The sequence below is a fragment of the Castor canadensis genome, chromosome 4, assembly GCF_047511655.1.
Source record: "Castor canadensis chromosome 4, mCasCan1.hap1v2, whole genome shotgun sequence".
Lineage (NCBI taxonomy): Eukaryota > Metazoa > Chordata > Mammalia > Rodentia > Castoridae > Castor > Castor canadensis.
This window is the reverse complement of record NC_133389.1, coordinates 53,288,665-53,315,865: the sequence shown is the minus strand read 5'-3', so window position 1 is coordinate 53,315,865 and position 27,201 is coordinate 53,288,665. Positions and strand designations below refer to the sequence as shown.

Here is a 27,201-nt window from a genome sequence, read left to right as displayed (position 1 = left end):
GAGCCCAAAAACCAGTGGTTCCCTGCTTAGGTGAAGGCTGGAGTTTTTTATGGATGCTTTAACTCTGGGTTAGGGTATCCGTTAGGTGGGTTTTTTTCTATTGGCCGTGGATTTGCACATGCAGGTTCTCTTTGATGAGCTGGTCTGTTTGCCTCTTATGGTGGGGAGGATAACCTTGAGAGCATTTTATCAGCCCCATGGCAGATTAATGAGACCCTGTGTCATGTCTTCAGGGTGCAGGAATGCAGATTTATAACTCCTTTTCAGTACAGGGCACTCCATGGGGGATGGGATACTCACTTATCTGTCCCAGACCCAACAAGTCCCCGCTCTGAGTCAAGTACCCAACTGATGTTGGGGAGAGGGGCAATGACTTGTCTAGGTGCTTCGTGTTGGCAATGGGTGATCGGGTTGGGGGAGGTGGCACTTGTCTAAGGGGTTGACCCTTGTAGTCTCCAGAGGCCCCCTATAGAACTGGACGGAGGGCTCATGCGTAGGCAGAGGTGAGTATTCCTTGACTAAGAGCTGGAATTTGATCCATTGGACTTGTTGAGGTAAGAATCTGAAGAGAGCATTTATTATACAAGGCCCAAATAGGAGTACTAGAAGGAGCATAAAAAGGGGACCAGCCAGACGTAGTGCTCAAGGAGCCCAGCTCCATATGTTGTTTTAGAAGGACCACGAATTGGCTTGCTCACTGTTCTAAGGGATTAGTAGGATCTTTAAAGGCAAACAGAGGCTGACTCAGGATGCAGAGGAATGCAGAAGAAAGTGTCCTTTAAAATGAGTACAGAGCAATATTGGGCTTTTAAGGGTATTTGACCCAATAGAGTATAGGGATTAGGAACAATTGGGTGGAGAGGAATGACTGCTTTGTTAATGAACCATAGGTCTTGAACAGGTTTTTATTTATCTGGTCCTTTTTAGACAGCAAGAATAGGAGTATTGTATGGACTGGAACAACTAATTATTAGCCTTTGTTTTTTAAAGGAATTTATGATAGGTAAGAGGCCTTGTTGTTCCTCAGGCTTGAGGGGATACTGTTTTTGATGTGGAAACTGTAGGGGATCTTTGAGTTTTGTTTGAATTGCGAGGGCTGTTTTGGCTCATCCTACAGTCATTCCATCAGTCCACACTGTGGGATCTACTTGTTCCTAAAGAAGGGGGCAGCAGAGATAGTCACTGGGGAGAGTAGAATTTGATCCTTTAGTTGAGATAGTAAATCTAATCCCAGCTGGGGCAATGGAGTCTCAGGGACTATGAGAAAAGAGTGACAGAAGTGGAGGTCTCCCCAAGAGCAGACCAGAGGCCAAGTAAAATCACACTTTAGGGGCTGGCCAGATATGCCCTGAATGATAACCTTGTTATTGGACTGAGGACCAAGAGAGAAAGGTAAGACAGAGGAACAGGCTCCATTGTCTAGGAGGAAGGTGATCTTTCACTTCTCTATTATTATGGCTACCCTTGGCTCCTCAACATTGATGCAAAGAAGTGGAGCCTGGACAGGAGGTCTTGGGACCCATCACTCCATAGGAGGTGGCATCCTGCCTTCTACCTGGAGATAGGGGCACTTAGACCTGCAGTGGTTACCTTTGCAGAGACCCAGTGGGGGGCTGGGGCTGTCTCCTGGGATGTCCCCTTTTTGGGCATTTCCTGAGGAAGTGCCCCTCCTGTCCACAACGGTAGCAAGCTCGGGATGTAGGCCCTCTTCAGGTGGGGGACTCCCTGATAGCTACGATTAGGTCAAGATTTTTTTTTTTAATCCTTTTCTCTCTTTTTAGTGATGTCCCAGTTATAGTATACAGTCATGGCTAGTTGTATTAGTCCAATGATTTTTCCCCTTCAACCACAGATTTTTGGAGTTTTTGATGGATATTTGGGGCTGACTGAGTTAGAAATTTATCTTTGAGGAGAACCTCTTCCACCTGTGACTCTGGGTCCACTGTAGTATGCTTTCTGATAGCATCCTTAAGATGCTGTAGAAAGGTAAGGGAGTTTTCTTCAGGGGCTTGTTGTACTACAGTCACCTGGGAATAGCTTAGAAGTTTAACTTTGGTCCTTTTTAGCCCTTTTATTATAAGATGGATGAAGCAGTGTCAGCACCATTCATTGCCCTCATCATTTTGATCCCAATGTGGATCTGCCAAGGGGACTGCTTGTGGCCCTGTGGGCATAGGCATATTTATTCCCTCATTTCCAGGTGCCATGGGTATTGGGGCTTGTTGTAGAAGGAAATTGTCTCCAACTTGAGTGGCCTGAACTAGGACCTATCACTTTTCTAATGAGGAAAGAATCTGGTTCAGGAGAAGTATAATGTCCTTCCATGCTAGTTCAAAGGTTTGGATCACAGAGATACTGGATATATTGGTCTGGGGTATCAGTATAGCTATCCAGATCCTTTTTAATCTCTCTTAGATCTGATAATTGGAAAGGGACATAGACTTTCCCTCTTCCTACCACTGCCTGTTGAAGGGGGAAGCATCCAGTAGGAGGTTCTGAATATTGGGATGGCTTAGAAGATAGGGCAGAGGGTGGAGCAGTAGGGGCAGGAGTCTCTGTTATTGGTAAGGGGCTTTTCTGGTCCTCCTTTCCCATGTTTGTCACGTGGCTTACAAAGAACAGCCAGTGTTTGAGTATTTGATAGCAATTATGGAGCCATTCTGGGTGGTGCCGGAGACAAAAGGAAAGCTGTATATAGGGGACCTCAGTCCACTTTTCTTCCCTTTTACAGAAAAGATGTAATTGGTGTATGGTATTATAATTTAAGGAGCCCTCTGAAGGCCACTTCTCTTGGTCACCCAAGGAATATTGAGGCCAGGCCTCAGTACAAAGAAAGATGAAGGGTTTTTTTCTTGAGGTTAATAGGGTCAAGGTCCTTCCAACATTTCGGTAGACAGGCCATTGGAGGCTGCTTGAGTACTGAGGCAGGAAGACTGTAGGGGGCAGGCCCCATCTAGAAGAAGAGCAACAACAAAAACTGGGTCAGTTCCCCTCTTGTTGGCATCCCAACTGGGGATTGACCTAATGAGAACAGGCGTCCCTGTCTCGTGATTTCCTTCTGCCTTCTGTGGCCAGGACCGAAAGAAATGCAGTGACTGGTCAGGCTGGGCCACCCTTACCAATGCAGTGAGAAAAATCCTAGGATCATGCCTTTTAGCCTTATATTACCAAAAGTGGGCAGCCTCTTTAACAAAGGCTACCTCTTTAACAAGGGGATGCATTACCTGGAGAAGTATCTGTAAAGTTAGAGAAGGTTACTCAGAGGGAGTCCCAGGGCAATCACAGAGCCACAAAGGGATGACTAGTGTTAACATTTGGAGGGAAATTTTTTTATGCTGAGGCTGAAGGTGTGAGAAATTTTAAATAAGTCTGGAGACCATAGTAACAACCTTTTTTTTTTTTTTGGGCTGTTCCCAGGAGGTTACATTAGTGCTTCTTGGCTTCAAGGCTGGGTCTGTTAAGTTCGGGTGTGAGGTGGGGCTGGGAGCAGGGCTTGAGCAGGGTGCCGCTGCCCTCTCCATCCCCAGGAGGAGCGACTCTGTCTGCCCGGGCCTGCTCCTGCGGCCCCGTCGGCCCTCCTCCCATGTATGTGCAACTGCATGCTCATTTTCCTTCTTATCCCTTTTTGGGGGGAGTGGTGGTGGGTAACAGTCTGCTTTTTATGGCTGGAGGCTTTGGATGTGTGCCGGGCCCTTTTTATGGATTGCTTTAGCTGTGGCAGTCATCACTGCTGCGCCCAGGGAGACAGGTGGGACAGTCCGGTGTCCCTGTGCACGTGTGCTCCTGTTTGTTTTTCCTCCTCCCCTTGTGGGGGTGGAGTTAGGGCTTATGTGTGGAGCAGCAGGAGGCCTGTGTTGGTCCTCACCGCCCCCTCTGGGTCTGCCCCTGGGCGTGATTTTTGTGAGGCGCCTAGCAGCCAATTTAAAGCTGGTGCAGACCAAGTGGCATGACAAACTAGGTGTGGGAGTAACTCAAGAAAGTCATAAGGTACCATGGGAGGCCAGGGTCCCAATAAGCACAGGGAGGGGAAGGCAGACAGAACCAAGTGGTGGGACCAGGGGAAGAAGCATGTGAGTAAAAGTATGGACTGCCATTTCTGGCAGGGACTGAAGAGGTTACCTGACATCCTCGGTGGGGAACAGGGAGCAGAGCCGAGTGACAGGACACATGCCTGCGGGATTAATGATTAGGTGTGCTTTCAGGTTGCTCCCACTAAGTGGTACTGGAACACTATCAGCCATACAAAATCTCCACTCTGGGGTCATTGCCTCTGGCAGAAGAGGGTATTGATGGGTGGGAGAAGACAAAGATCGGGTCTCCCCCAATGTAGTATAAGGCATACTTGAATAAACCCTGGGCTCAGTCTCAGCCTGCAGGGAGGGAGCAGAAAGCACCCCCAGAGGCAGAATCACCACAAGGCCAAAGTTGGCTAGGAGCTGTTGGTTTGATACCATGATGGGAAAGTCCTTCAGGAAGACAGGAACAGAGAGAGACGGGAAGCAGGACAGGGAAGTCTGCTTTTGGCTAGTCCTGGGAGGGGGGTTCCCCCAGCAGGGTGCCTGAGGCTCATGGACACACCTTAGGCAAGCTCCTGCTGGTTTGGTGCTCAAGTCATAACTGACCTTGGTCCAGGAGAGCTATCCCTTCGTGGTTGCCAGAAATGTTATGTGCTGATGTGAAACGTGGGCCAGTGCTGAGGGTCCTTGCCTTCACAGGCCAGAGAACTGGCTCATGAGGCAGCTGATTGACTTGTGAGCCAAGGTCAGTACACGAAGTAGGATTTATTAGAGAGAAAGGCAAGGCTACAGATAGAGCAGTGCAGCAGAGCCTGAACCTCGATGGCTCCCTGCTCAGGTGAAGGCTGGGGCTTTTTATGGGCATTTTAATTCTGGGTTAGGGTAGTGGTTAGGTGAGTTTTTTCTATTGGCCATGTATTTGCACGTGGACTCTCTTAGATGAGCTGGTCTGTTTGCCTCTTATTGCGGGAGTGGGGGGAACAATGTTGAGAGCATTTTGTTTATCAGCTCCATGGCAGATTGATGAGACCCTGTATCTCCTCCTCAGGGTGCAGGAATGCAGATTTATAACTCCTCCTCAGGGTGCAGGGCTCATAGTGCTCTCCATGGGGGATGGGCTACTCACTCATCTGTCCTTTAGGTTCCCAGACCCAACAACTTCTTGTTTTTTTCAAGTTACGGTTTTATGTAGAAGTTTCAGAAAGATAATTGATTTTCATGCGTAAGTTCTTTTTTTCTCCATTTTAAGGACAAGAGGCCTGATTTTTTGAGGAGTTTTGTATAATTCCATTCTTATTTGAAGATCAGTTTTTTAAATGCTTCCTTTCATTCAGGTTGGATTAGGTCTTTTATGTATGTGGTCATAAACATTGCATTTTTTTCCACCACAAAAGAAATATTGTTTAGTGGTGGTATTTTCTTGATCATATGAAATAAAGATCTTTAGATCATAAATTATTAGATTTCTTAAGTTTTTGACTATTCTGTTTAATTAACAACAATAGCAAAAAAATTTAAGGTAGCACCATTACTAGAAGGGCAAGGAAGGGTGAGGAAATGAAATTCTAGGGTTTTTTTTACTTTAAATATATCATTGTAGATGATAGAAATATTTGAGTAGTAACATACTGGAAAATAAGCAAAATATATTTTCTTGTGCCTCAAGTAGAAACAAAATGTAGTTTAAAGTCTACTGTAATCAGTAAGTTTATAGTAATAGAATGAAAAATTTTCATCTTAAATTTTTTCAGTGAAGTTCTTTTGATGCAAAATGGAATACCACCAAAATGTTTGTAATTTCAATGAAAACCATGAAAGCAAGACACTATTAATTTCCTCATTCTCTTAATAAATCTTTGAATATTCTCTGTTCAGAACTCAAGGCTGGGTGTTTGAAGGAGCTTAGAGTTTACAAGGCTAGCAGAGATGCAACATACATATAATGCCCCATGTTCTCAGTTACAAATGCATTGGCTATTGTTGGAGTCCAAGAGAGAGAGATCATGTCCCACAGTGATATTTAAGGATGGCTTCATGGGGAGGATGTCATTTGAACTATGCCTTGAAAGAAAATATATATTTTTTTGTAAAATGGGGAAACTTCTGAATATGAGTAATTATTATTTTCAGTACCCAGGGAAGAAGGAACATCTTGAACTAAGGTTTGAAAAAAATAAATTTCAAGGCTATTTCTAGGTGAACAAATATATCCAGGAAAACAGTGGCTGGAACTAATTTGGTTTCTGGAGCGTCTTAACTATTAGGCTAAGTAATGTGGCCTCTAGGAGAACAATAGCTGTTGCCTATGTTAAGGTTTAGTTTCTTAGCATAGAAAGAAACAAGGACTGCTTTTAAACTAACCCAATTAAAATTGTACAGTGTAATCATGAAAAATGACAGATTGTGAGCTTTTTATGTCTCTAAATCTAAGCTTTTCCAATCTGATCTTCTAGCTGCTTTCATGACTTCAAAAATATTTTTAGTACAAATAATAACTTTTTTCTTCAAAATTAACAGTAAGATTCTTCTTATAGTAACATATCAGCCTTTTTACATTTATTCATGGAAGTTTAGTACCTGAATAGTAACTGGCTAAAACATATTTGCGGTGATTCCCAGTTGGTCACTTTTGTAGAAACTTAGCAGTTTTGTTTCTTTTATGTAGCAGTATGTAAACATCATTACATAAGAAGCATGCCAGTGTGAATTGAATGGTCCTGGTGTGATGCACTACAGTGTAGCATATGCCAAAGCTCACCAATTCTTAAACCATGCCACAGTGCAAGTTAATACTTTTTCAAGACCTTGTTTGAACATTAGTTTACCAGAGAAATTAAAAAGTGTGCGTTATTTAATTTGTGAGTGTGTGAGAGTGATGTTGGGGGCTGAACCCAGGGCCTCTTTTAAGCATGCAGTGTACTACTGAGCTATACCCCTAGACCCTAAAATTAGATAACTTTGATTCTGTTTTGGACAAGGTGTATGTGTTGCATATGTCTTTTGAAAACTTGAAGATTCAGTTTTGCTTAAGCACATTTAAGTATTTCTGATAATGTATTTGGACAATGTTGGTTTTATGTTAGTCATGTATCTAAAGTATAAGTTATCTAAAACACAGTCTCCATTGAGGATAATTAAGCATGTGTTGGTCTTAATAAAAGAAATAGTTCCATAAGTTATTATTCTTTCATCTTCTTGACTAATGGAAAATTACTAGATTACCCAGAAAATTTATGGAAGACAGAGGCTGTTTCTGTTTTTCTTGTACATCTCCTCACAATACTCAGTCCACAGTTCTGTGCGACATCTGTTGAGGTACTATTTAAGTCATATAGCATCTAGCATATGGTACTTTCTTTTGCTATTTAGCAACTAAGTAGAGAATAAATTTTCACAATGTATGTCTAAAAATTCAAAGATAAATTATTAAAGTCAAATTATTTTTAGAATATAGTAGTTTTCAGTTATTTGGGCTTATTAGGAATAGCTAACCCTGGAAAACTACATTTCGTAAGCTGAAAAATATGATGAAATATCATTTGGTCTTCATAGCCTGACATTAAGGAAAAATTGTTGATTCCTTCATTTACTGGTGGACTTTTTCCTTTTTTGCCCACTTTTACCCTATGAGTTTTAAGAAATAGTTTTTTCTAAAAAGAACTTTTATTTGCTTAAATGAATCACATTAAGATAGAAAATTTGGAAATATTAAAAAAGGACTAAAGATTAATATTTACAATTTTGTCACTTTGAAACAATGACTATAAATAACTTGGTATGTGTTCTTGGTAGATTTTCTTTGAGATTCAGTGTAACAGTTGAGTGACATAGTCTTGTACTTTATTTTCCCTTTATGCCATCATTCCCTTTCTTATCTCACACTCCTTGCATCTTGATGGGACCCAGTGTTTTATGGCTTAATATTTGCAAATTACTGACATTTGGATTTAGTTTTTTACCATCATAAGAACATTGTTTTAAGTAAGTCAAGATTATTTTAAATACCAAGAATGCTATAGGTTCATCTCCTTTTCAGTTATATTTTGATGAAAAGCATTCTTAAATGTTAAGATTTTTATTTGATAGGAAGAACAAATTTAAAGAATCTTAATATATAATTAACAAAAAGTCAAACCAAGTATATTTCTCTTGTTAATCTGGACTGGTTATGGCATTTTACTTGTTTCTAAGTGACACTTGTGCATTTTGTAGCTTTCTCTCACCAGCGTTCTGGTTTTGTTTATTCATTCATTTATTCATTTTTTTGTCAGTACTGGAGTTTGAACTCAGGACCTTGTGCATCACAGGCAAGCTTTCTACCACTAGAGTCATGCTCCCAGCCCTTTTTGCTGTAGTTTAGTTTTTCATTTAGGGTCTCCCACTTTTGCTAAGGCCAGTCTGGGACTGCAGTCCTCCTACATCGTCTCCCATGCATCTGGGATTTCGTGTGTGTGCCACAATGCAGACCCTTTTTGATATTTTTAATGGGTAAATGATTTTATCAGACCAGGGAAGATACTGATAACCACCTTTTCTTTGTTTCTGACATAAACATACACTAAAGGGTACTGGGCCTCTACAGGGATGCATTTTTGAAAGAGAAAAGACCTATTTATGCCAAACATTTGTCCAAATAAGAAACTGGAGGAAGTTAAATTAATGCTGCCTTCAGATGTTAGCCTCCGTGTCAACTACAGAATTATTTTTGACTCTTAGCACTTTGCTTTTAAATAAAATTACTTATCTAGCATAGAATATCATGAAAGAAAATGTTATTGTCAGCTTCTCAATGGCTTTTTTTAAACATTATACAATTAACTAATTCCTATAAACTGTTTTTAGTATTAGCTCTTGCCATTGTAGAGTATGGGCTGTTCTAGGAGAAGGTTTCATCCTTTGTACCAACTCATGTGCCCTGATTACAGTGGTACTTAACAATGCCCAAGAAACAGACTATTGTCTGTGCTCTGCTTAAGATGGCTAGAGGGAAAACATGAAGTTAGTAGATATAAAAATGTTTTTGCGGCTGGCTGTATGGCTCAAGTGGTAGCATGCCTGCTTTGCAAGTGTGAACCCTGAGTTCAACCTTAGTCTCACCAAAAAAGCAAAACAACAATAAAAATGTTTTTGTGGTCTTAGTTTACTTTTTAAATATTACTTAATATTACTTTAATATTAAAATTGCACTCTTTGTATTTATTTGTTTTGTTTACAGAAATGCTTCCATCATTTCTTCAGAAAGTTGAAGGTGTCGCTGAAGCTTCTAGAGAAACTTGTGTAGCTCTGAGTGATTGCCTTAATCTCTTCACTAAACAAGAAGGGGTAGGTCATTTGCAGTTCAATTTTTAAATAATCGTTTTGGTATTACATGATCATTTAGTAAGTCGTGGTATTCAATTTGCTAAAAGCAGGAAAAAATTAGTATCCACAAAGGAAATGAAAACTTTCATACTTAACTAAAACTCAGAATGTATTTTTGCTGTAATAGGGTGATTCTGAAATAACCTATGTTCACATCTTTTGAATTTATTGATGTAGCCATATTTAACATTTGACCTACCCAAGGTTGTTAAAACATTTCCATAAGAGGAATGGGACTGTATTCTTAGAAACAAAGGTCTTTATGAGAAAAATATATAATTCTTACATTTGGAAAATAGTGTTATACTTAGTGTAAACTGAGCTTGATAGCTGAAATTTTTTGCTCTTCCCCCTTATTCTCTTCCTGTTCAATAATATGCCATTTGCTTTTTCAAGTTTGAGTAAGAGCGGTGTGCTTATGCATTAGCAATTCTTTTTGTAAGGACTAAAAAGTTGTCATGATGTGTTTTGGTTGCCTGAACTAGTATTTTTCTTGTTTCCTGGGTTTTTTTTTTGTTTGTTTGTTCATTTTGTTTTGTTTTGTTTCATGTTCATGATTTTAATTTAAGCCAAGTGGCAATAGGTGGTAATTTCCACATATATGTTTAATCTTCAACTTGTTAGGTTAAGATACCAAATTTCTTCTTTTTGTTATAACTCACTTGTATCTTTTGGGTAGAGATTAGGTTTTGACAAAATAAGAAAGATAAAAAGGGTTTTTTTTGTTTTTTATATCTAAAATTTTATTTTCCCATGTTTAAAATACAAGCCTTATGAATTAATACACAAGTTTTGAAATGTTACATGTTATGTGTACCGTCAATTCCATGTACTAATCTATTTGAAGGATAAGAAAAATATGGAAATATTAATATTCATTTAAAACAAGCTTATAGAAAGTCAGAATTCCATTACTATCATAGGAAAACATAATTTTTCATTGAGCATTTTAAATGGTTGATTCTTTTACTACTGTTTAAAAACATCCCTTTTCAGCATTTCTGTTTTTGGTGGTTTGCAGATTTTGAATGCTAGTATAAATGAGGAATGATTTGGTATTGTAAGTAAATCTGAATAGGATGGTAGCATTGTAGAATATCTTTGAAATTAACAAATTATGATGTCATTGGATTCATGTAATATTTAGCACATTGTAAAACCTAATTTCTTTTACATTTCTTCTGCAGTACTTGATGGATGTATTGATACCTTCCCTCCCCCAGAGATACATGACTTTTAAGGCTAACGATAGATTAAAGCTAATGTGTTATGTTGGTGTGTATAATTTCAAGTGAGGTACAACTATTCTTATTTGTTAAACTGCTTAAAAATAGCTTAAAACCCCTCTCTTTGGGAAAAATCTAGATTTGCAAGTGTATTAGCTTAAAGTTAAGACTATTAACTTCTTTTAGCATCTTAAATTTGTCATGAGGATTAAATGCAATAATGAAGCAAAATGCTCTATTGCGTAACATGTAATGAGCACTGAATAAAAGTCAGCGGTTATTGTTGTAGGATCTTATATAATTTGCACATGTAATCCCTCTTTTGGTGGTATCTTGGAGCTTTTGGGTTTTTTTATTTTTTTTAATTTTTATTTATTTATTTTTTGGCTGTTCATGTCATTTATTTTTATTTTTATTTTTTCTTCTATTATTCATATGTGCATACAAGGCTTGGGTCATTTCTCCCCCCTGCCCCCACCCCCTCCCTTACCACCCACTCCGCCCCCTCCCTCTCCCTCCCACCCCCTCAATACCCAGCAGAAACTATTTTGCCCTTATTTCTTTTTTTTTTTCTTTTATTATTCATATGTGCATACAAGGCTTGGATCATTTCACCCCCCTGCCCCCACCCCTCCCTTACCACCCACTCCGCCCACTCCCTCTCCCTCCCACCCCTTCAATACCCAGCAGAAACTATTTTGCCCTTATTTCTAATTTTGTTGTAGAGAGAGTATAAGCAATAATAGGAAGGAACAATGGTTTTTGCTGGTTGAGATAAGGATAGCTATACAGGGCATTAACTCACATTGATTTCCTGTGCATGGATGTTACCTTCTAGGTTAATTCTTTTTGATCTAACCTTTTCTCTAGTTCCTGGTCCCCTTTTCCTATTGGCCGCAGTTGCTTTTAAGGTATCTGCTTTAGTTTCTCTGCGTTAAGGGCAACAGATGCTAGCTAGTTTTTTAGGTGTCTTACCTATCCTCACCCCTCCCTAGCTTTTGTTTTTTTTTAACATTACATTTATCTTATTTGGGGGAATAGGTAGTGTTCCCTAAAGAAAATTTAATTTGACAATTTGTCTCCATCCTTATTAATTATTAAGTAACAATGGAATACTTAAAGCTTCTGAACCTTTATGTCTTTGTGTTTCAAACAAAGGGCCCTGTAGAGAAAGTTGTTATGAGCACTGGTCTGAAACTCTAATGGACTTTTTAAAATCTCAGTCTTTCTCTAACCAACTGTGGGACAAGTTTCTGCAAAATGAATATATATAAACACTTAAGAGTTAAATATAGGGATATCCTATTCATAGATGAATAGTATTTATATAAAATATATAGCATACTGCATGGAGCACAGTATTCTTTAAGGTAACTCACATTTAACATTTCAAACTTCTAGAGAATTTTTAAGATAGCATTTCACTAATTTTATGAAATACCACTTTTCAGTAGAATTCATGGATTTCCTTATGGGAAATGAGATTGTAGAAAGTTGGACTCTCAAATATTTGAAAGATAAGTGGCAGCTTTGAAGTTTGTCTTTTTTGGGGGTGGGGGTTGGTAGTGCTGGGGTTTAAACTAAGAGCCTATGCCTTGAAGCACTCCACCAGCCCCTTTTTTTGTGCATTGGGTTTTTTCAAGGTAGGGTCTGGTGAACTGTTTGGCCATGCTGACTTTGAACTGTGATCCTCCTGGTTTCTGCCTCTGGAGTAGCTTGGAATTCAGGTGTGAGCCACCGATGCCTAGCAAAGTTTGTCTTTTTTTGAGGCGAGGACTTGCTATGTAGCCTATGCTGGCCCAGCACTCAGAATCCTCCTGAGTGCTGTATTACAGGTATGCACCACCACTCCCAGAGTGAAGTTTCTTTCATATGCCCAGGAATTACAACATGGGAATCAATAGTTTAATTGAGGTCAGAGTGGCATAATTATCTTCTACAATGCCTTATTTATCTGGCATTATCAATTACATTTCTATTATCAGGAAATTTTGTTAGGGGAGAAGCCATAAGCTTTGAAGTCACACAGACCTGACTTCTAGATCCTAGCTCTGCTGCTCAATCTCTTCTCCACTTAGTTTTTAGTACAATTTCCTTTTTAAAGTGGAGGCCAGCTAAAACACCTGTGAATTCTTTTTTTTTTTTTATCTTTTTTTGGTGGGCCTGGGGTTTGAACTCTGGGCTTCGTGCTTGCAAAGCAGACAGTCTACCACTTGAGCCACACCCCCAGTCCAAATTACTTTTTTTTTTTTTTTTTTTTGGTGGCATTGGGGTTTGAACTCAGGGCCTCACACTTGCTAGGCAGGTGCTCTTACTGTCTGAGCCATTGTGCCAACCCTGTGAATTCCTTTTAACAGTAATGAGAACATATTAGCCAAACACCTGTGTTGTACCTGTTACAAGATAAGGATTGGACAGGTATAAGTGACCTTAGCCTTGATGGCAGCAAATCTATATTTATTCAAATTGTTTCTGTTGACATATACTTTATTTAATTTTTTTGGCAGCACTGAGGCTTGAACTCAGGGTCTTGTGTTTGCTTGTCAAGGTCTCTACCACTTGAGCCATGCCCCAGCCCTTTTTCCTTTAGTTTTTTTCAGATAGGGTCTCTAGCTTTTTGCCTGTGCCATCCTGGGACCTCCATCCTTATACCTATGCATCCCACATAGCTGGGATTACAGAAATAAGCTGCCATGCTCACCCACCTTGTTCATTGACAAAAGGTCTCATTAACCTTTTGCCTGGGCTAGTCTTGACCTCCATTCTCCCAATCTCTGCCTCTCAAATAATTGTGATTATAGTGTGTGACATTATGCCTGGCTGTTGGCAGTTATTTTAAATGTTACATATTTACTTCTTTTTTTCTTTTTTGATAGTGCTGGTGATGGAACCCAGGGCCTTGTGTTTACCCAGAGCCAACACACCCAGCACACACATTTCCTTTTTAACCTAAATTTTTAAACCTTGATTTTTATATTTTCTAGGTGTCTCAGGATTATTATTTTTATATTAATAATTACTCTGTTTCTTAATGCAGAAATATGTCAGAGAATAATGTTTATAGGACCATGTGTTTTTCAGTTAAACGACCCAGTCTTGCTATTGCTTTTTGAATTCTTGTTTGTTCCTTATGGGTTTTTTTAATAGTACTTCTTGATTTTTACATTGACTGTATGCTTACCTCCACCAGTGGGATACTGATCCTTTTCAATTTACTCTTTCTGATCTCCTGTTTATTAACAAAAAATATGGAGAACCAAACTTGGTAAAATTACATCCTAAGTTATAGTAAGCTTGCTCCATATGGGAAGCATAGGGGGTTTTAGTGTGTGTGGACCTTTGTTCCTGAATCTTGTATCTTCTGTTTCTGTGATTCTTCGGTGTTTTTTGCTTTTGGGGGGATACTTTGATATGACCTACAGATTCCTTTTCGTTTTCTTTAGGGTATGTGCTATTTGAAAAAAACTTTGTTAGCATAAATTAATTATACAAAGATGTTTCATTGTGATATTTACACACATGTATTTAATGTACTTTGATCAAATTTATCCAATCTATGTTACTCTTTTGTTACCCCTTCTAGCCTTCGCTTTTTTGTTTTCTTTTTGTGGGACTGAGGTTTGAACTCAGGGCTTTGTGCTTGCAAAGCAGGCATTCTACTGCTTGAGCCACACCTTCAGTCCATTTTGCTCTGGTTATTTTGGAGGTGGGATCTCAGGCTGGCCTTGAACTGCAATCCTCCTCATCTCAGCCTCCCAAGTAGCTAAAATTATAGGAATGAGCCACCAGCACTCAGTTCTCCCTCTCCTTTTTAACAGTTTTTAGCAGGTTTCATTATGCTATTTTCATACATATGTATAATGTACTTTGATCATATTCAACCCTCATCACCATCTCCTTTCCCCTTCCCACTGAGTCTCTCCCCTCCAACACCCCCCCTTTACAGACATATGACCTACATAGTCGAAGATAAACGAACTGTTACTATAGGCAGACTTTATTTGTAGATAAAACTACTACATGGTTGAGAAAACTGCAGCATATAAAATAGCTGAAAAGTTTGTGGTTGGTCTATTAATGAGAAATTCACAAGATTTTTTTTTTAGGGTAGGATATTTGGAAATGTAATATAGAATATTAATGCTATGTTTTTTATTTAACCTTGTCTGAGAGTTTCATTCAAAAGGACAGGAACTGGTTTCATGAATTTTATCTATTTTTATAGTTTTCCCCCTGTAGACAGAGGACAGTCTCAGTTGTGGCTAAAATGCCACATGGAAGCCACTGCTGCTGTTGGTGTTTCTTTGTTCTGTGTATCATTGTGCTCCTATCATCTTAGTCAAACCAGTTTTCCAAGTTAGGAACTTGCCTGTTTGAAGTTGGTATAAACTCACTTGTAAAACATTTTATATTGTCATGTATAAAACCTCATGACTGCGGAAGAAATGTGACCCAGATATATGATTAGGTGGTGATGGTGCTGTGTTTGTGGTGTAATGGAAGGATTCAGACTGTAACCTGGCACCAACTGAAGGGTTGAATTTGTTGTGCTTCTCTAGACTAGTATATTGGAAGAGAAGTCATTTGTTCACGTGGACCAAAAACTACCAAGTCATGGTCTCTGATGTTGATTTAGCTTCCTGTACTTTCCAGCAGTTCTTCAGTCATTTTTTATCCCTCAACTCTTCTTTCCCGATACTTACAAATGGCTCCTCCAGGCCTTCACCCCTCTCTAATGCTTTCATATCTGCAGTTCCCCCATCCCCCTCTACTCACAGCTCAGTTTCCTTGGCAAACATTAGCCAACCATTGTATATATTACCAACTCCCTATCATATCCTCACACCAGTTTTTATCTGCTTCAGCTCCAATCCTTTCTTCTCTTGTTAAAGGCTTCTGTCTCCTTCCATCCTGCTTCAAAAAATAGCTCTTCTCCTTTTGAATTCTCTGCTCCCTTATTTATAGCTTTTATCTGTCTTAGCACTTTACTTTCCATTTCCATTTTTGAAAATATAATGCTTTCTGCTTCAACTTCATTCCCAACTAGTCCTCTGAAATTATTCTTATAAGTATCTCCTTACTACTCAATCAGGGGATGCTTTTCAGTTGTCTTGCTTGGCATTGGCTACTTTTAAATTCTCTGTGGCTTTCATGGTGCCATCCTCTTGGCTTCTCTATCTTTGATGGCTTCTCTGTCCTTTGCTCTGTCACCTCCTAAAGCATCTTTTCTTCTGCCTGTGCTTTACATATTAGTATTCCTTTAAGGTCCATGATTATTTAGATACCTACCTTTGACATCTCCTGAGTTCTGGACCAGTATATCCAGTTGCCTTTTGAATATATATCTAAGGTTACATCAGAAGGATTTCAAAACCAGTGTGTATAAAGCTTAGATATCCATTCAACTCATAGACATACCATCTACCCAGTAACTCAAGCCAGGATCCGGGGAGCTGTCCTTGGTTACCTTCGTCCTCCTCCCCATCTGTGAGCAAGTCCTGTCAATCTGACTTCCATATCTCATTTGTCTAGCTTCTTCAGTTCCCCTAATTCCAACACATACATTCCCATTGCTGCTCGTCCAGATAAAAGTTCCCAGGATTGCTCTGAGGAAGATGATCACCATTTCCTAATCTTAGCCTCCACCCTTCAAAACTAGGTTATGCATCCCTCCTGTTTCAGGACTTATTGTCACAGCACTCATCACAGTATATCATTATATATTCACTAAACTAGAGCTCCTTAAGGAAGCAACTGTATCTTAGTTATTTTTGTAATAGTGCTAGGCATGTTGTAGATGGTTAATAAATATTTGAGTAAATGAATAATGAATGTACAAAGGAAAGAACCCAAGCTTTTGGGTCAGACCAGTCTGGATCTAAACTCTGCTACTTCAACTGGGAGCAAATAATTATATATTTAGGAATTCTATTTCCAAGTCTGAACTTGAGAATATAAAATCAGTTATTTTATATGAAGTGCCTCAGGACAGTGCCTGCTAAAACTAAAGTAGCCTTAGATCATTGCTTTGCTGCCAATTCTACTTCTGTAAATGGAATTAATTCTCCAATTTTCCAGGCCTAGTGAAAAGGTCTGTAACAGGGGTTCTCCTTCAGTGCCAAATGTGACTTTTCCTGGTATAAGAATGCTTAGTTACCATTTTTGAATGAAGGGGAGTGGAGAGAGAAAGAAAGCAAAGTGACTTGTCAAAGATACAGTGACACCTCACAGACGTCCATTCCAGATTTCTCCAGTATGCCTTGAATGTCGTTTACATACTGTACATGTGTAGTGCAAATACAGCTACCACTGACTGCACAGGAACGGAAAGTACCCTTGGAACTTGTCAAATATTCAACTGTGCTCATTCTTACTCGGGCTCACCAAAGTAGGGCAGATTTATACATTTTAGTATGGTTTAAAACTTGGGTTGGAACCAAAGTTGTTTCCTTTTTCCACCATAGCATTGTAGTTAACCAGAAGCCTCATTAAGGTGATGTAAGTGTATTTATCTGGTGGGTTTTCCTGTTCTTGAGCCTTCAAGTACAAGTGAACTAAGAAGCCATCTATTTCACTTATGTAGGTTTCATGTTAGTACAGCAAATACCATTATTAGCTCCAATCACACCCCAGCTAGGGTATAAACAATAACTACATGAAGACTGGTTTCAGCCCTCCTTTTGGAATTGTAAACATGAATTCTTCAGCACAGCTTGTGTTAGGCGAACGGAGAGGAGAGGATTCCTTGGCTTTTCTGAGTTTCCTGAGGGGCGGGCTGCCGTTTTAAAAGTTGTCAGGCCTGGAGTCTCAAGGACAGGAGTAAAAGCACAAGGCCACTCTAGAACCTTGCAGAGCCTCCGCAGACCGCTCGCTGAGCACAAGTAGCAGTTTCCGCCTCCCTGGAGGATTCTGCTCAAGGAGCTGTGGCAGGCTCTCCCAGCCGGCCGGTCCCTACCTGTGCTTTGGCGGTGCCACGCCGCGGGAGGGGAGGAGGGACCAGGACGACAGAGGCGGCTGCAGAGGAGCCGCCTGCTACAGGCCACGCCGCGGCTGCTCGCGGCACTCGGCCTGGGAGCCCCGGAGGGCGGGTCTGCGGGCCGGGCAGGGCCAGCCTGCGGCGGGCGAGCGAGCAAGGGGCGCAGCGCGGACCTCTGCGGCCGGGTGCTGCGCAGCGCGGGAGTCGTGGGCCGCGGGCGGGCCGGCCTCCCCCCGACCGACTTCGCTGGGGAGGCGCTGCTGTCCGGCTGGAGCCAGGGGCGGGCCTGGAAGGTGACTTCTGGAGACCTTGTGGTGCCGCCCTGGGTCGCGCCTCCCGGACCGACTTCACTAGAGGGGAGGAGGAGGAGGAGGAGGAACAGGCCGAAAGCACTGCTGCTGGAGCTTGCGGAGGAGCGCAGGGTGGAGCGCGCCAGCTAGGGTCTTCCGAGCCAGCCCAGGTGTGTGTGTGTGTGTGTGTGTGTTGTGTGCCTGCTGTAGCTTTGCTGGGGCAGCCTACCCGGGTGACAGAGGACGCGGGGGGGGGGGGGGGAGGCGGGGGGGGCGGGGGTACGGCCAGATGTGACCCAGGGATGTGAGAAGATCTAAGAATAGTTGGACGTGTGCGTGCGGAGTGAAGCGCCAAGCTGGGAGACCCAGCACCGAGTCCTCCTATGGGTTTAGGTCCCTTGGGTTCCAGGAAGAGCCTCCTTGGGGAGAAGCCCGTTGGCTGATTTTTTTTTTTTTTCAGCTAACTATTATTAGGTCAAGTGGGGCTGGAGTGGGAGGAGTAAGGCAGTGAAAGACATTATTGTCCTAAATAACCTTACAAGTTAGTGATTTTCTGCATGTCTTCGCTCTGGCTGACATTGAGATGAACTTAGCACCGCAGCTTCAGAGGCCACTGACATTTCAAGAATCAGCTGGGAAATGCATGAGTGGATTGAGGGGAGAAAGGGGAATTACATTAACGTCGGGGAGTGGGGAGGTGGCGTTCAACTTTAACGTTGGCTTTCTTTGTAGTCTTAAGCCAGTGGGGAATCCTGTTCCCCAGCAGTCAGAGCATGTGGCTGGTGGTTTTGTGTTATCAATTATGCTAGATTTTTCTGGGTTTGGAGGGAGGGTAGTCAAGAGAGAAAGATGCCAGCATAGAGTTTAGTACAGGTCTTCAGTTATTAAAGCTGTTAAAAGTTTCTAAATTTTAATTAGGTTCAAAGACAGAATGAAGGCATTTGTTTTTGAAGGCTTGACATTATTTAGCAGGAAGCTTTATTAAAAGGGAAAAATGCTTGAAATGCATGTTGGTGGAGTAGTGGGTGGGCTCGGATATGGGGATTTCAATGTAAACTTTCTTTTTGGTTTGACCAAAGCTAATCTCTAAAAAACATTGGGTTTTTAGTATGAAGCAGATGACTGATAGCTTGATTTTGATCTAGTAGGTATTTAATCTGAACATGAGGACCAAGGGAGCTATTTCAGTTTCTGTCCAAGTACTTCTTTTACTGGATTGGAGTTTTAAAGGAATTTGTATCATTGTGACTCTACTTGCTGGACTCTGGCCTCCCCTTTTTAGGAACCTTTTCAATTTCTGGGGATTTCATTGGTGGTAAAAGTGACCCATGTAATCTATCCTCAGTTGTGCACTCTGCAGAATGCGGACAGTAAAAAAAGCATTTTAGGTTCTCCATATTAAAAACAAATGTACTTATTCTTTCATGGGAGTTTATAAGTACAGCAGAGCACATTTTAAATATTGTGTATAAAAAAACCAATAATTATGCAACATCATAATCTAAGCTCCATGTATCATTTTCTTTCTTTTACAAAGATTTGATAAACCTATTACTATTTCTGGCATTCGAATATATCACCATTTATTAGGTTTGAGGGCTCCAAAAAATTTTCGATACCTTTAGAAAGTAGAAGTGTAGAATTTATTTGGTCCACATTATTTGACACACACATATATATATATATATATCTTTGGTTTATATAACATACAAAGATATAATTGCTGCAAATTAATTTTTGAAGCACTATGTCACAAATAGAAGAAGTTTACATAAAATGAAGCTATTTCATTTTGATAACATGGAAATTTTTAAATAAAAATAATGTTTTAATTAGTAGCATGATGTGTGTATGTGTGTGTATGAATGTGGATATTAGGCTTGTCATGTGTGATGTGACCTCAAATCTATCTAGTAAGTTTTTGTAATCTCACAGTTGGTATGAGACTGTAGACTGCATGCAGTTTTGTTTGGTTCCCTACCACATTCCCAGTATAGAATGCAATGCCTGCTTTATACTCTGATGAATTTTGAATGAGTTCTGTAGGCAGACAAAATTTTCCTTTCATTTTAGTTTCACAGTGTTCAGGGTATAACCCCTATGCCTTGTTATAATCGTTCATTGTGGATTTAACCCTATTGTAAATAATTTCTTTTTCTTGACTAGTTCAGTAAATATTTACAGAATGTTTACCTTGACAGACCAGTCTGTCTTCATAAAACTTGGTGCTTGGTAAAGGAGCCAGATGACTAAATAGATCACACACACACACACACACACACACACACACACACACACACACACACGCATTCTGGCAAATCATTCATTTAGACTGGAGCAGAGGGTGAAGAAGAAAAATATGCTTAAAGATTCTGAAACTTAGCGTGGGCAGTTGAAATCATTGAAAGATTTCAATCAGAAGAGAGATTTAATCAGATTTGCTTCTTATGAGAAGGATTAGACAACAGGCCTGAAAGCACGACAGCCAGGTACAGGAACTCAAGAGCTAATCAGACCTGAATCAAGTCAGTGATGAGGGAGAGGAAAGGAAGATAACAACAGAGAGATACTCCCGAAATCCAAGTGGGAACTGGTAATGGATTAAAAGTATGGCATGAAGGATAAGTCACTGGACAGAAGGTGGCTATATTAGGGAGTAATTGGAATGTGGGAAGGTGAGTTCCCTTCTGGACATGTTGGCATATGCTTACTTGTCTGTTAATTTCGGGGATTATTAGTATTGAAAGTCACCTAAATAAACGTAATCACAGCCTAATGACTGACTAGTACTAGGCAGGAGAAGTTAAGTTTGAAAAATTTTAAAATTAAAGGAGTGACTACCAACATTTGAAAGGTAAGTGGGAGAAAGCCAGCCAGCAGGGAACATAGAAAAAACAGCCAGAGAGGCAAGGGATTCTCTACAACACAGAAGGTCAAGGGAAGCTGAGCCTTCAAGAAATGCATATAACTAAAATATGTCCATGGGATTTACAAGCCAAGTGTCATTTAGAAGCATGACATGGGAAGAAGCCAGATTTTATCAAGCAGAGGAGTAAATGTGAGGAGAAAAGGAAGGAGAGATAATAAAGGTAGACAATTATTCAATCTCTGTGGACATTCATAATCTGTGAATAATTGTAGTTTTGTTCCTTCCAATCTTTGTGTTTTTCATTTCTTTTTTTTGTTAATTTTCTGGTGAGGGACTTCAAGGCAATGTTGAATAGATACTCAAATGGTGGGAGTCCACAGTCTTCCCCAATTTTTAAAAAAGACATATCTGTGTGTATACATGCGTGCACTCATGCATCAAACCCAGGGCCTTGTGCATGCCAGGCAAGCCCTCTATCACTGAGCTATAGCCCCAGCGCCCCAAGAGATAACACTTTTAACTTCTACTCATTCACTATTAAGAATAATACCTAATAAATACCATTTACCATATTAGTGCTACTCACATTTGTTATGTTGTTGAATTTTTTTTATCAGAAAAAAACGCTCAATTTTATCAGTGCTCTTTCTATATCTATTAAGAGGATCGTATGTTTTTTAACTTGCTGGTAAATCATATTTTTAGACCTTTTCTAATTATAAGCCATTCTTTTATATCTAGAATAATCATAAATTTGGTTATGCTGAATTTTAACACTCTCCACACTTTATTTTCTTTTGGATTTAGCATCTCTATTCATGAGTGCGATTGACTTATAGTTTTCCTTTTTGTTCTGTTTTCATCAAAGTTCAATATCAAAGTTATACTGACCTCATAAAATGAATTTGGGAGTATTTCCTCTTTTGCTATTCTTTGGAAGAGCTTGTATAAAATTAAAATGATCTGATCCTTCAAAATTTAGCAGAATTTTCTTATAAAACCCTTTTATAGTTGTGAGTTTTTAAAAACTAAATATATTTAATGGCTACAGAACTGTTGTAGTTTTCTGTTTTTCTTGGGATCAGTTTTGACAAGTTATATAATTCTAGGAATTTACTTTTCTCATTGAAGTTTTGAAATTATTTTTATAAAGATGTCCATACTAATCTTTCATTATTTTTTAACTTATGTTGCAGTTACCTTTTCTTTCTCAATATTTATTTGGCTGTCTCTGAATATTTCTTTCTTCACCTGAACCTCTGACCTGCCTCAAATAAGTGTTGTGTTTATTTACTTTTCCAGGTAAAAATTTATTTACTTTAGCCTTGGTATTGATTGCCTTTTGCTCTTTTTTCTTTTTTTTTAGGTACTCAGTTTTGAACTCAGGCCTACACCTTTAGCCACTTCACCAGCTCTTTTCTGTGATAGGTTTTTTTGAGGTAGAGTCTCAAGAACTATTTGCTCAGGCTGGCTTTGAACTGAGATCCTCCTGATCTCTGCCTCTTGAGTAGTTAGGATTATAGGCATGAGCTACTGTCGCCTGGCCTCTTATTCTTTTAAATTAATTTTTAGTTATCTCGGTCACTTTGAGTTCATTTTTTCTCTACCATCTGTACATTTATTATTCCCTGTCCCTTGAAAGTAGATAATTTGTTCAAAATTAGTTCTTTTCCAGATTTCGAGTTGCATATTTTTTCTAGTATTCTGTGACTTAGTAAATAGGTCTGTGCTAGCCATATCCATTTCTTTATAGACTCTGATATTTTTGTACTTTCATAGATTCCATCTTGCCGGACTGAAGACTGCTAGTATATGTAGTCTTAGCTGCTGCCCTCCTAATATTTAAAACACCTGAAAATTGTAGAAGGTTTGGATGACTTAAAGTTTGTTTGTTTTTTTTTTAATTACCCCTTCCTGTTTGTGTAGCTTGGCTTTTCTTTTCTCTGCCTTGCCACTCACCTTCTTCTCCTTTTTCCCTCACCTCACGCTTTTCTATTCCTTGATACTTTGAGTGATAGAAGAACCATTATTTCCTTGTCCTCTTCCCTTACTTCCCCACCCCCCCCTTAGCTTCTACCTTACTGTACTTCAAGGATTTTTCCATTATCTGCTCAACATATTCTATCTTGTTTTTTTTCCTTCTTGCAACCTTGGCCTCAGAACCAAAGAAGAAAAAGCCAAGATCACCCATGTATAATTTCCTTTAAATTCTCAAAGGTTCACGATTATTAACCACATAGTCTTTGTTATTCCTTACACAGTCCAAATTAGGGAAAGCTTAGGAAGAAAACATAGATAGTAGGACCTGAAACAGCTGCTATTTGGAGTCCTAAGGCAGTATTAGAGACTTTTCTTGCCCTTTAACTCTAGGCAAGCTTTATACCAAGGCTCACATTCTTCCTTTGCAACACAGGGTTTTTAATACAGATCCTTCTAGTTCACAAGTTATGAGACTCAAATGAGATAAGGGTAAACCCATTGGTTTTATGGTAAGGTAGTCTTTGTAGGCTGTATTCTCAGGAAAATCTCTTAAAAGGCATTTGCACAATTCAGGACCAGAATGGAGCATGTGGGGCATGGTGTGTTAAATGAGAGAAACCCTGATGGGCAGCAATAGGTGGTAACAGGAATGACAAGAAACATAGGAGATGTGCTCAGTGGTTGAGAGATGAAGGAGAGAAACCAGTCCCCTAGGAGAAGGGAACTCATAACCTTCCAGGCTGGAGGCATGGACACGTTGTTACATTATTGTGGTTGGATCCTGTCCTTTAGTTATTTTACCTAGTTATTATTTGCTACATTCAGGACACTGGGCTGTTTTGAGTTTACTTTCTCTGAGAAACAACCTTCACTTGTATTTCTATAATGAGATTTTGTTATTATTTTTAGTTCTAAACAGCTGAATTAGAAATGATGCTTTGAGTATAATGCTTAATAATTAATTTTTTATTATGGTAGAATTGGTTTAATTTTGAATATTTTCTTTATTTTTATTTTACCCTGTGTTATGGAGTTGTTTAAAATCTCAAAATAATATAGGCAGTCCTGTATTGTACAATATCTAGTCTGGTGGTTTTCAAGGGTTTTATTGGGGGATGGTATCAGGACAGTGGACAGATAAAAGTAAAAGCACCCTCTCTGCTAAGGCAGATCTATGGTCTAATGTTTGAAACACATGGCTCTGTTCTCCTTTATTTTACAGAGGAAGATCATTTACTTGTCCAAGCTCATGTAGGTAGAAGGACTCAAAACTTAAGAGTTAAATCCAGAATTTTATCTCTGGATTTACTGCTGAAGAACAACCCAACTATAACAAATATGGCTTGAATTAGGATACTTTGTCTTTTGGATAAAACAATCTACCTTTTTTCAAAGTTGGTGTGGCTAGTTTCTCAACTTGGGAAAAGGATACCAAGTTTAGGGATATGATAAGCAGATGGCCAGGAATACTGAAATGTCTTCAGATTTTACACAGAATATCTATTTCAAGTTCTCAGTGGGAAATTGCTGACCATTTTGGTGGGAGAGGAGAAGTTTGCTTGGTAGAAGTTGCATTTTGAGAGAAAATAAAATTTGTCCATTTTCTAGATATTCTCAGTTTTTAAGATTAAATAAGATTGTCAGAATGCTGTAGACTACACTGTATTTTCTTGATTTTTTTCAGTAAAATGGCCTTCACATAGCTGTAAGTTGAAGTTTTACACTTAATTTGTATTGATACTATTTTAAAGATTAACTTCAATGACATTATTTTGCCCTCTAATACTCTTATTTCCCTATATATTACCCTGGATGAGAAATTAGAGCTAAGGGCAAAGAGGGAGTTTGTTTTCCCTAAAGTACTGTTTTGTTTTGTTTTTTCCTTGTGGACAATTAAAAGGGCATAATTGATTATATTTCTCTTTCTGTTTTGGCCTTAAGAGAATTCAGAGCCAGATTTCTGGCTTGTCCACAGTATATGCATAGGCTCTATTTAGGGATTATATTCCAATAGTGTATCAAAAATTCTTCTGTATTTTCCTAAACTCATAGTTTAGCAATCACTGGATTACAGCATTTTCTCATGAATGGTGAAATGTGATTGTGTCCAGAGTACATTTGTGCATGGTGATTATATATTTGGATTTTTCTGCAAGTAGTATTAAGTAATTTGTTAACTGTCAGACATATTTTTTTACTTTATAGTGTGGTTCCATTTATGTCAAGAATATATGCATTTTTATGTTGTCTTTTTTATAGATAATTTCAAGTACACAATTACAATACGTGGCACATGTAATGGGAGCTTTTTTCATGTTAATGTAAGTCAGTACGACTATATATTTTAGTTCAATTTTTGGAGGAAATATATATTTTAAGATCTACCATCCTGACCATTTTTATTTATTAAGAATTTGCCCAATAATTAACTGCCCAATTAACAAATGGGCAAATGAATTAAACAGCTCTCAGAAGTAGTACAGTTGGCTTCATAAACACATGAAGAAATGTTCAACATACTTAGTCATAAAGGAAATGCAAATCAAAACTACACTGAGAGCCCATCTCACCCTAGTCAGAATGGCTACCATCAAGAAAACAAACAACAATAAATGATGGTGAGGGCACTAGGAAAAGGAACCCTTGTACACTGTTGATGGAATGTAAACAAGTGCACCCTCTGAAAATCAGGATGGAGGCTCATCAGAAAGCTAAAAATACCTCATGATTGTGCTATACCACTCTTTTTTTTTCAAAATTATTTTTATTGGCATATATTGATTGTATAAAGTGAAAGGTTTCATTGTTGTATTTTTTTTCTTTTTTGTTTATTTATTCACATGTGCATACATTGGGTCATTTCTCCACCCTGCCCCCCTCCTTCACCCCCCCACCCCCCGCCACCCCCTATTCCAGGCAGGTCCCATTCTGCCCTTATCACTGATTTTGTTGAAGAGAAGACTTAAGCATAATAAGGAAGACAAAGCGTTTTTGCTAGTTGAGTTAAGGATAGCTATACAGTATAGAGAGATTCCTAGCTATACCACTCTTGAGTGTATATTCAATGGAGTGTACATCAATATACAGAAGAGACACCTGCACACCCATGTTCACTGCAGCACAATGTACAATAGCCAAACTGTGGAAACAGCCTAGGTGCCCAATAATGGATAAACTAGTAACAAAAAATGTGGTATAAATCACAATGGAGTATTATTCAGCCCAAGACCAAGAGAACAACAAAATTATGTCACTTGCAGGAAAATGGATGGAACTGGAGATTATCATTTTGAACAAAATAAGCCAAGCCCAAAAAAGCCAAATACTGCATATTTTTGCTTATATGTGAAATCTAGTTCCAAATTGACAATAATAATGAAAATGGGATGTGAATATAAAAGAGAGAATACAGAGAGGAGGAATAGAGGGAGAGGGTACTGTGAAATGAAGAGTTTGAAGTAAATTACATGTATATGTATGAAGATAACATAAGGAAACCCACCAAATACTGTTTGAAGAGTGGGGGAGTGGATCAAGGCTGTCATCCTAGCTACTTAGAATGAGGAGTCAGGAAGATCTATGGTTCAAGGCCAGATGGGGCAAAAAGTTCACTTGACCCTATCTCAACCAATGACTAGGTGTGGTGGTAGATGCCTGTCATCCCAGTTTGTCAAGGAAGTGCAAATTGGAGGATTGTGGTCCAGGCTGACACAGGCATAATATCAGACTCTATCTCAAAAATAACCAACTCAAAAACAACTGGCAGAGTAGCTCAAGTGGTAGAGTGCCTGCCTAAGAAGAGCAAGACTCTGAGTTATATTCCCAGTACCACCACAAAGTGGACAAGGGGGACGGTATAAGGAAGGAGGGAGGCTAAGGGAATAAAATGGAGGTGGTGAGCTTGTTCAGAGTACACTGTTTGCATCTATGAAATTTTCACAATGAAACTCCCTTGTATTATTAATGATAAAATTTTTAAAAAAGATTTACCATCCTAACATTTTATTTATTTGTTTATTATCTTGGGGATCAAACCCAGGGCCTCACACATACTAGGCAAGCACTCCCATTGATCTGTACTCCCAGCCCTATCTTAGCCATTTTAACTGTATAGTTCAGTGCCATTAAATGCATTTTCATTATTGTAAAATTATCATCACCATCTGTCTCTGCAAGTCTTTTCATCCTGTAGAACTGAAACTCTGTAATCATTAAACAATTAACTTTCTATTCCCTGCTCCCTCCCAAGCCCCTGAAAACTGTCTAGATAAAATTAGCACCTTATGTACCTCATATAAATGGAATACTGTTTGACTTATTTCACTTGACATCATCCATGCTGTCGAAGATGTCAGGATGGATTTCATTCTTTTCAGGGCTGATGGTGTTCCCTTGTATGTGTATACTGTATTTTGTTTATCCCGATCTCCGGTGATACTTGGGTTACTTCCTCCCCTATTGTAAATGCTGCTGTGAACATGGA

General features: G+C 39.2%; 1 protein-coding gene across 5 annotated transcripts in view; it reads left to right on the top strand.

Moving 5' to 3' along the window:
* Positions 1-27,201, top strand: part of Osbpl1a (oxysterol binding protein like 1A) — a 202,072-nt gene that overhangs the window by 84,291 nt on the left and 90,580 nt on the right. For 4 of the 5 annotated variants that reach the window (XM_020169703.2, XM_020169702.2, XM_020169704.2 and 1 more), the window contains one exon: positions 9,232-9,338. In XM_020169703.2, the coding sequence (XP_020025292.2) occupies positions 9,232-9,338 (107 nt within the window). Of the gene's footprint in view, positions 1-9,231; positions 9,339-17,497; positions 18,040-27,201 lie in introns of those variants that run through there. The other variant, XM_020169705.2, reaches the window with a different exon arrangement.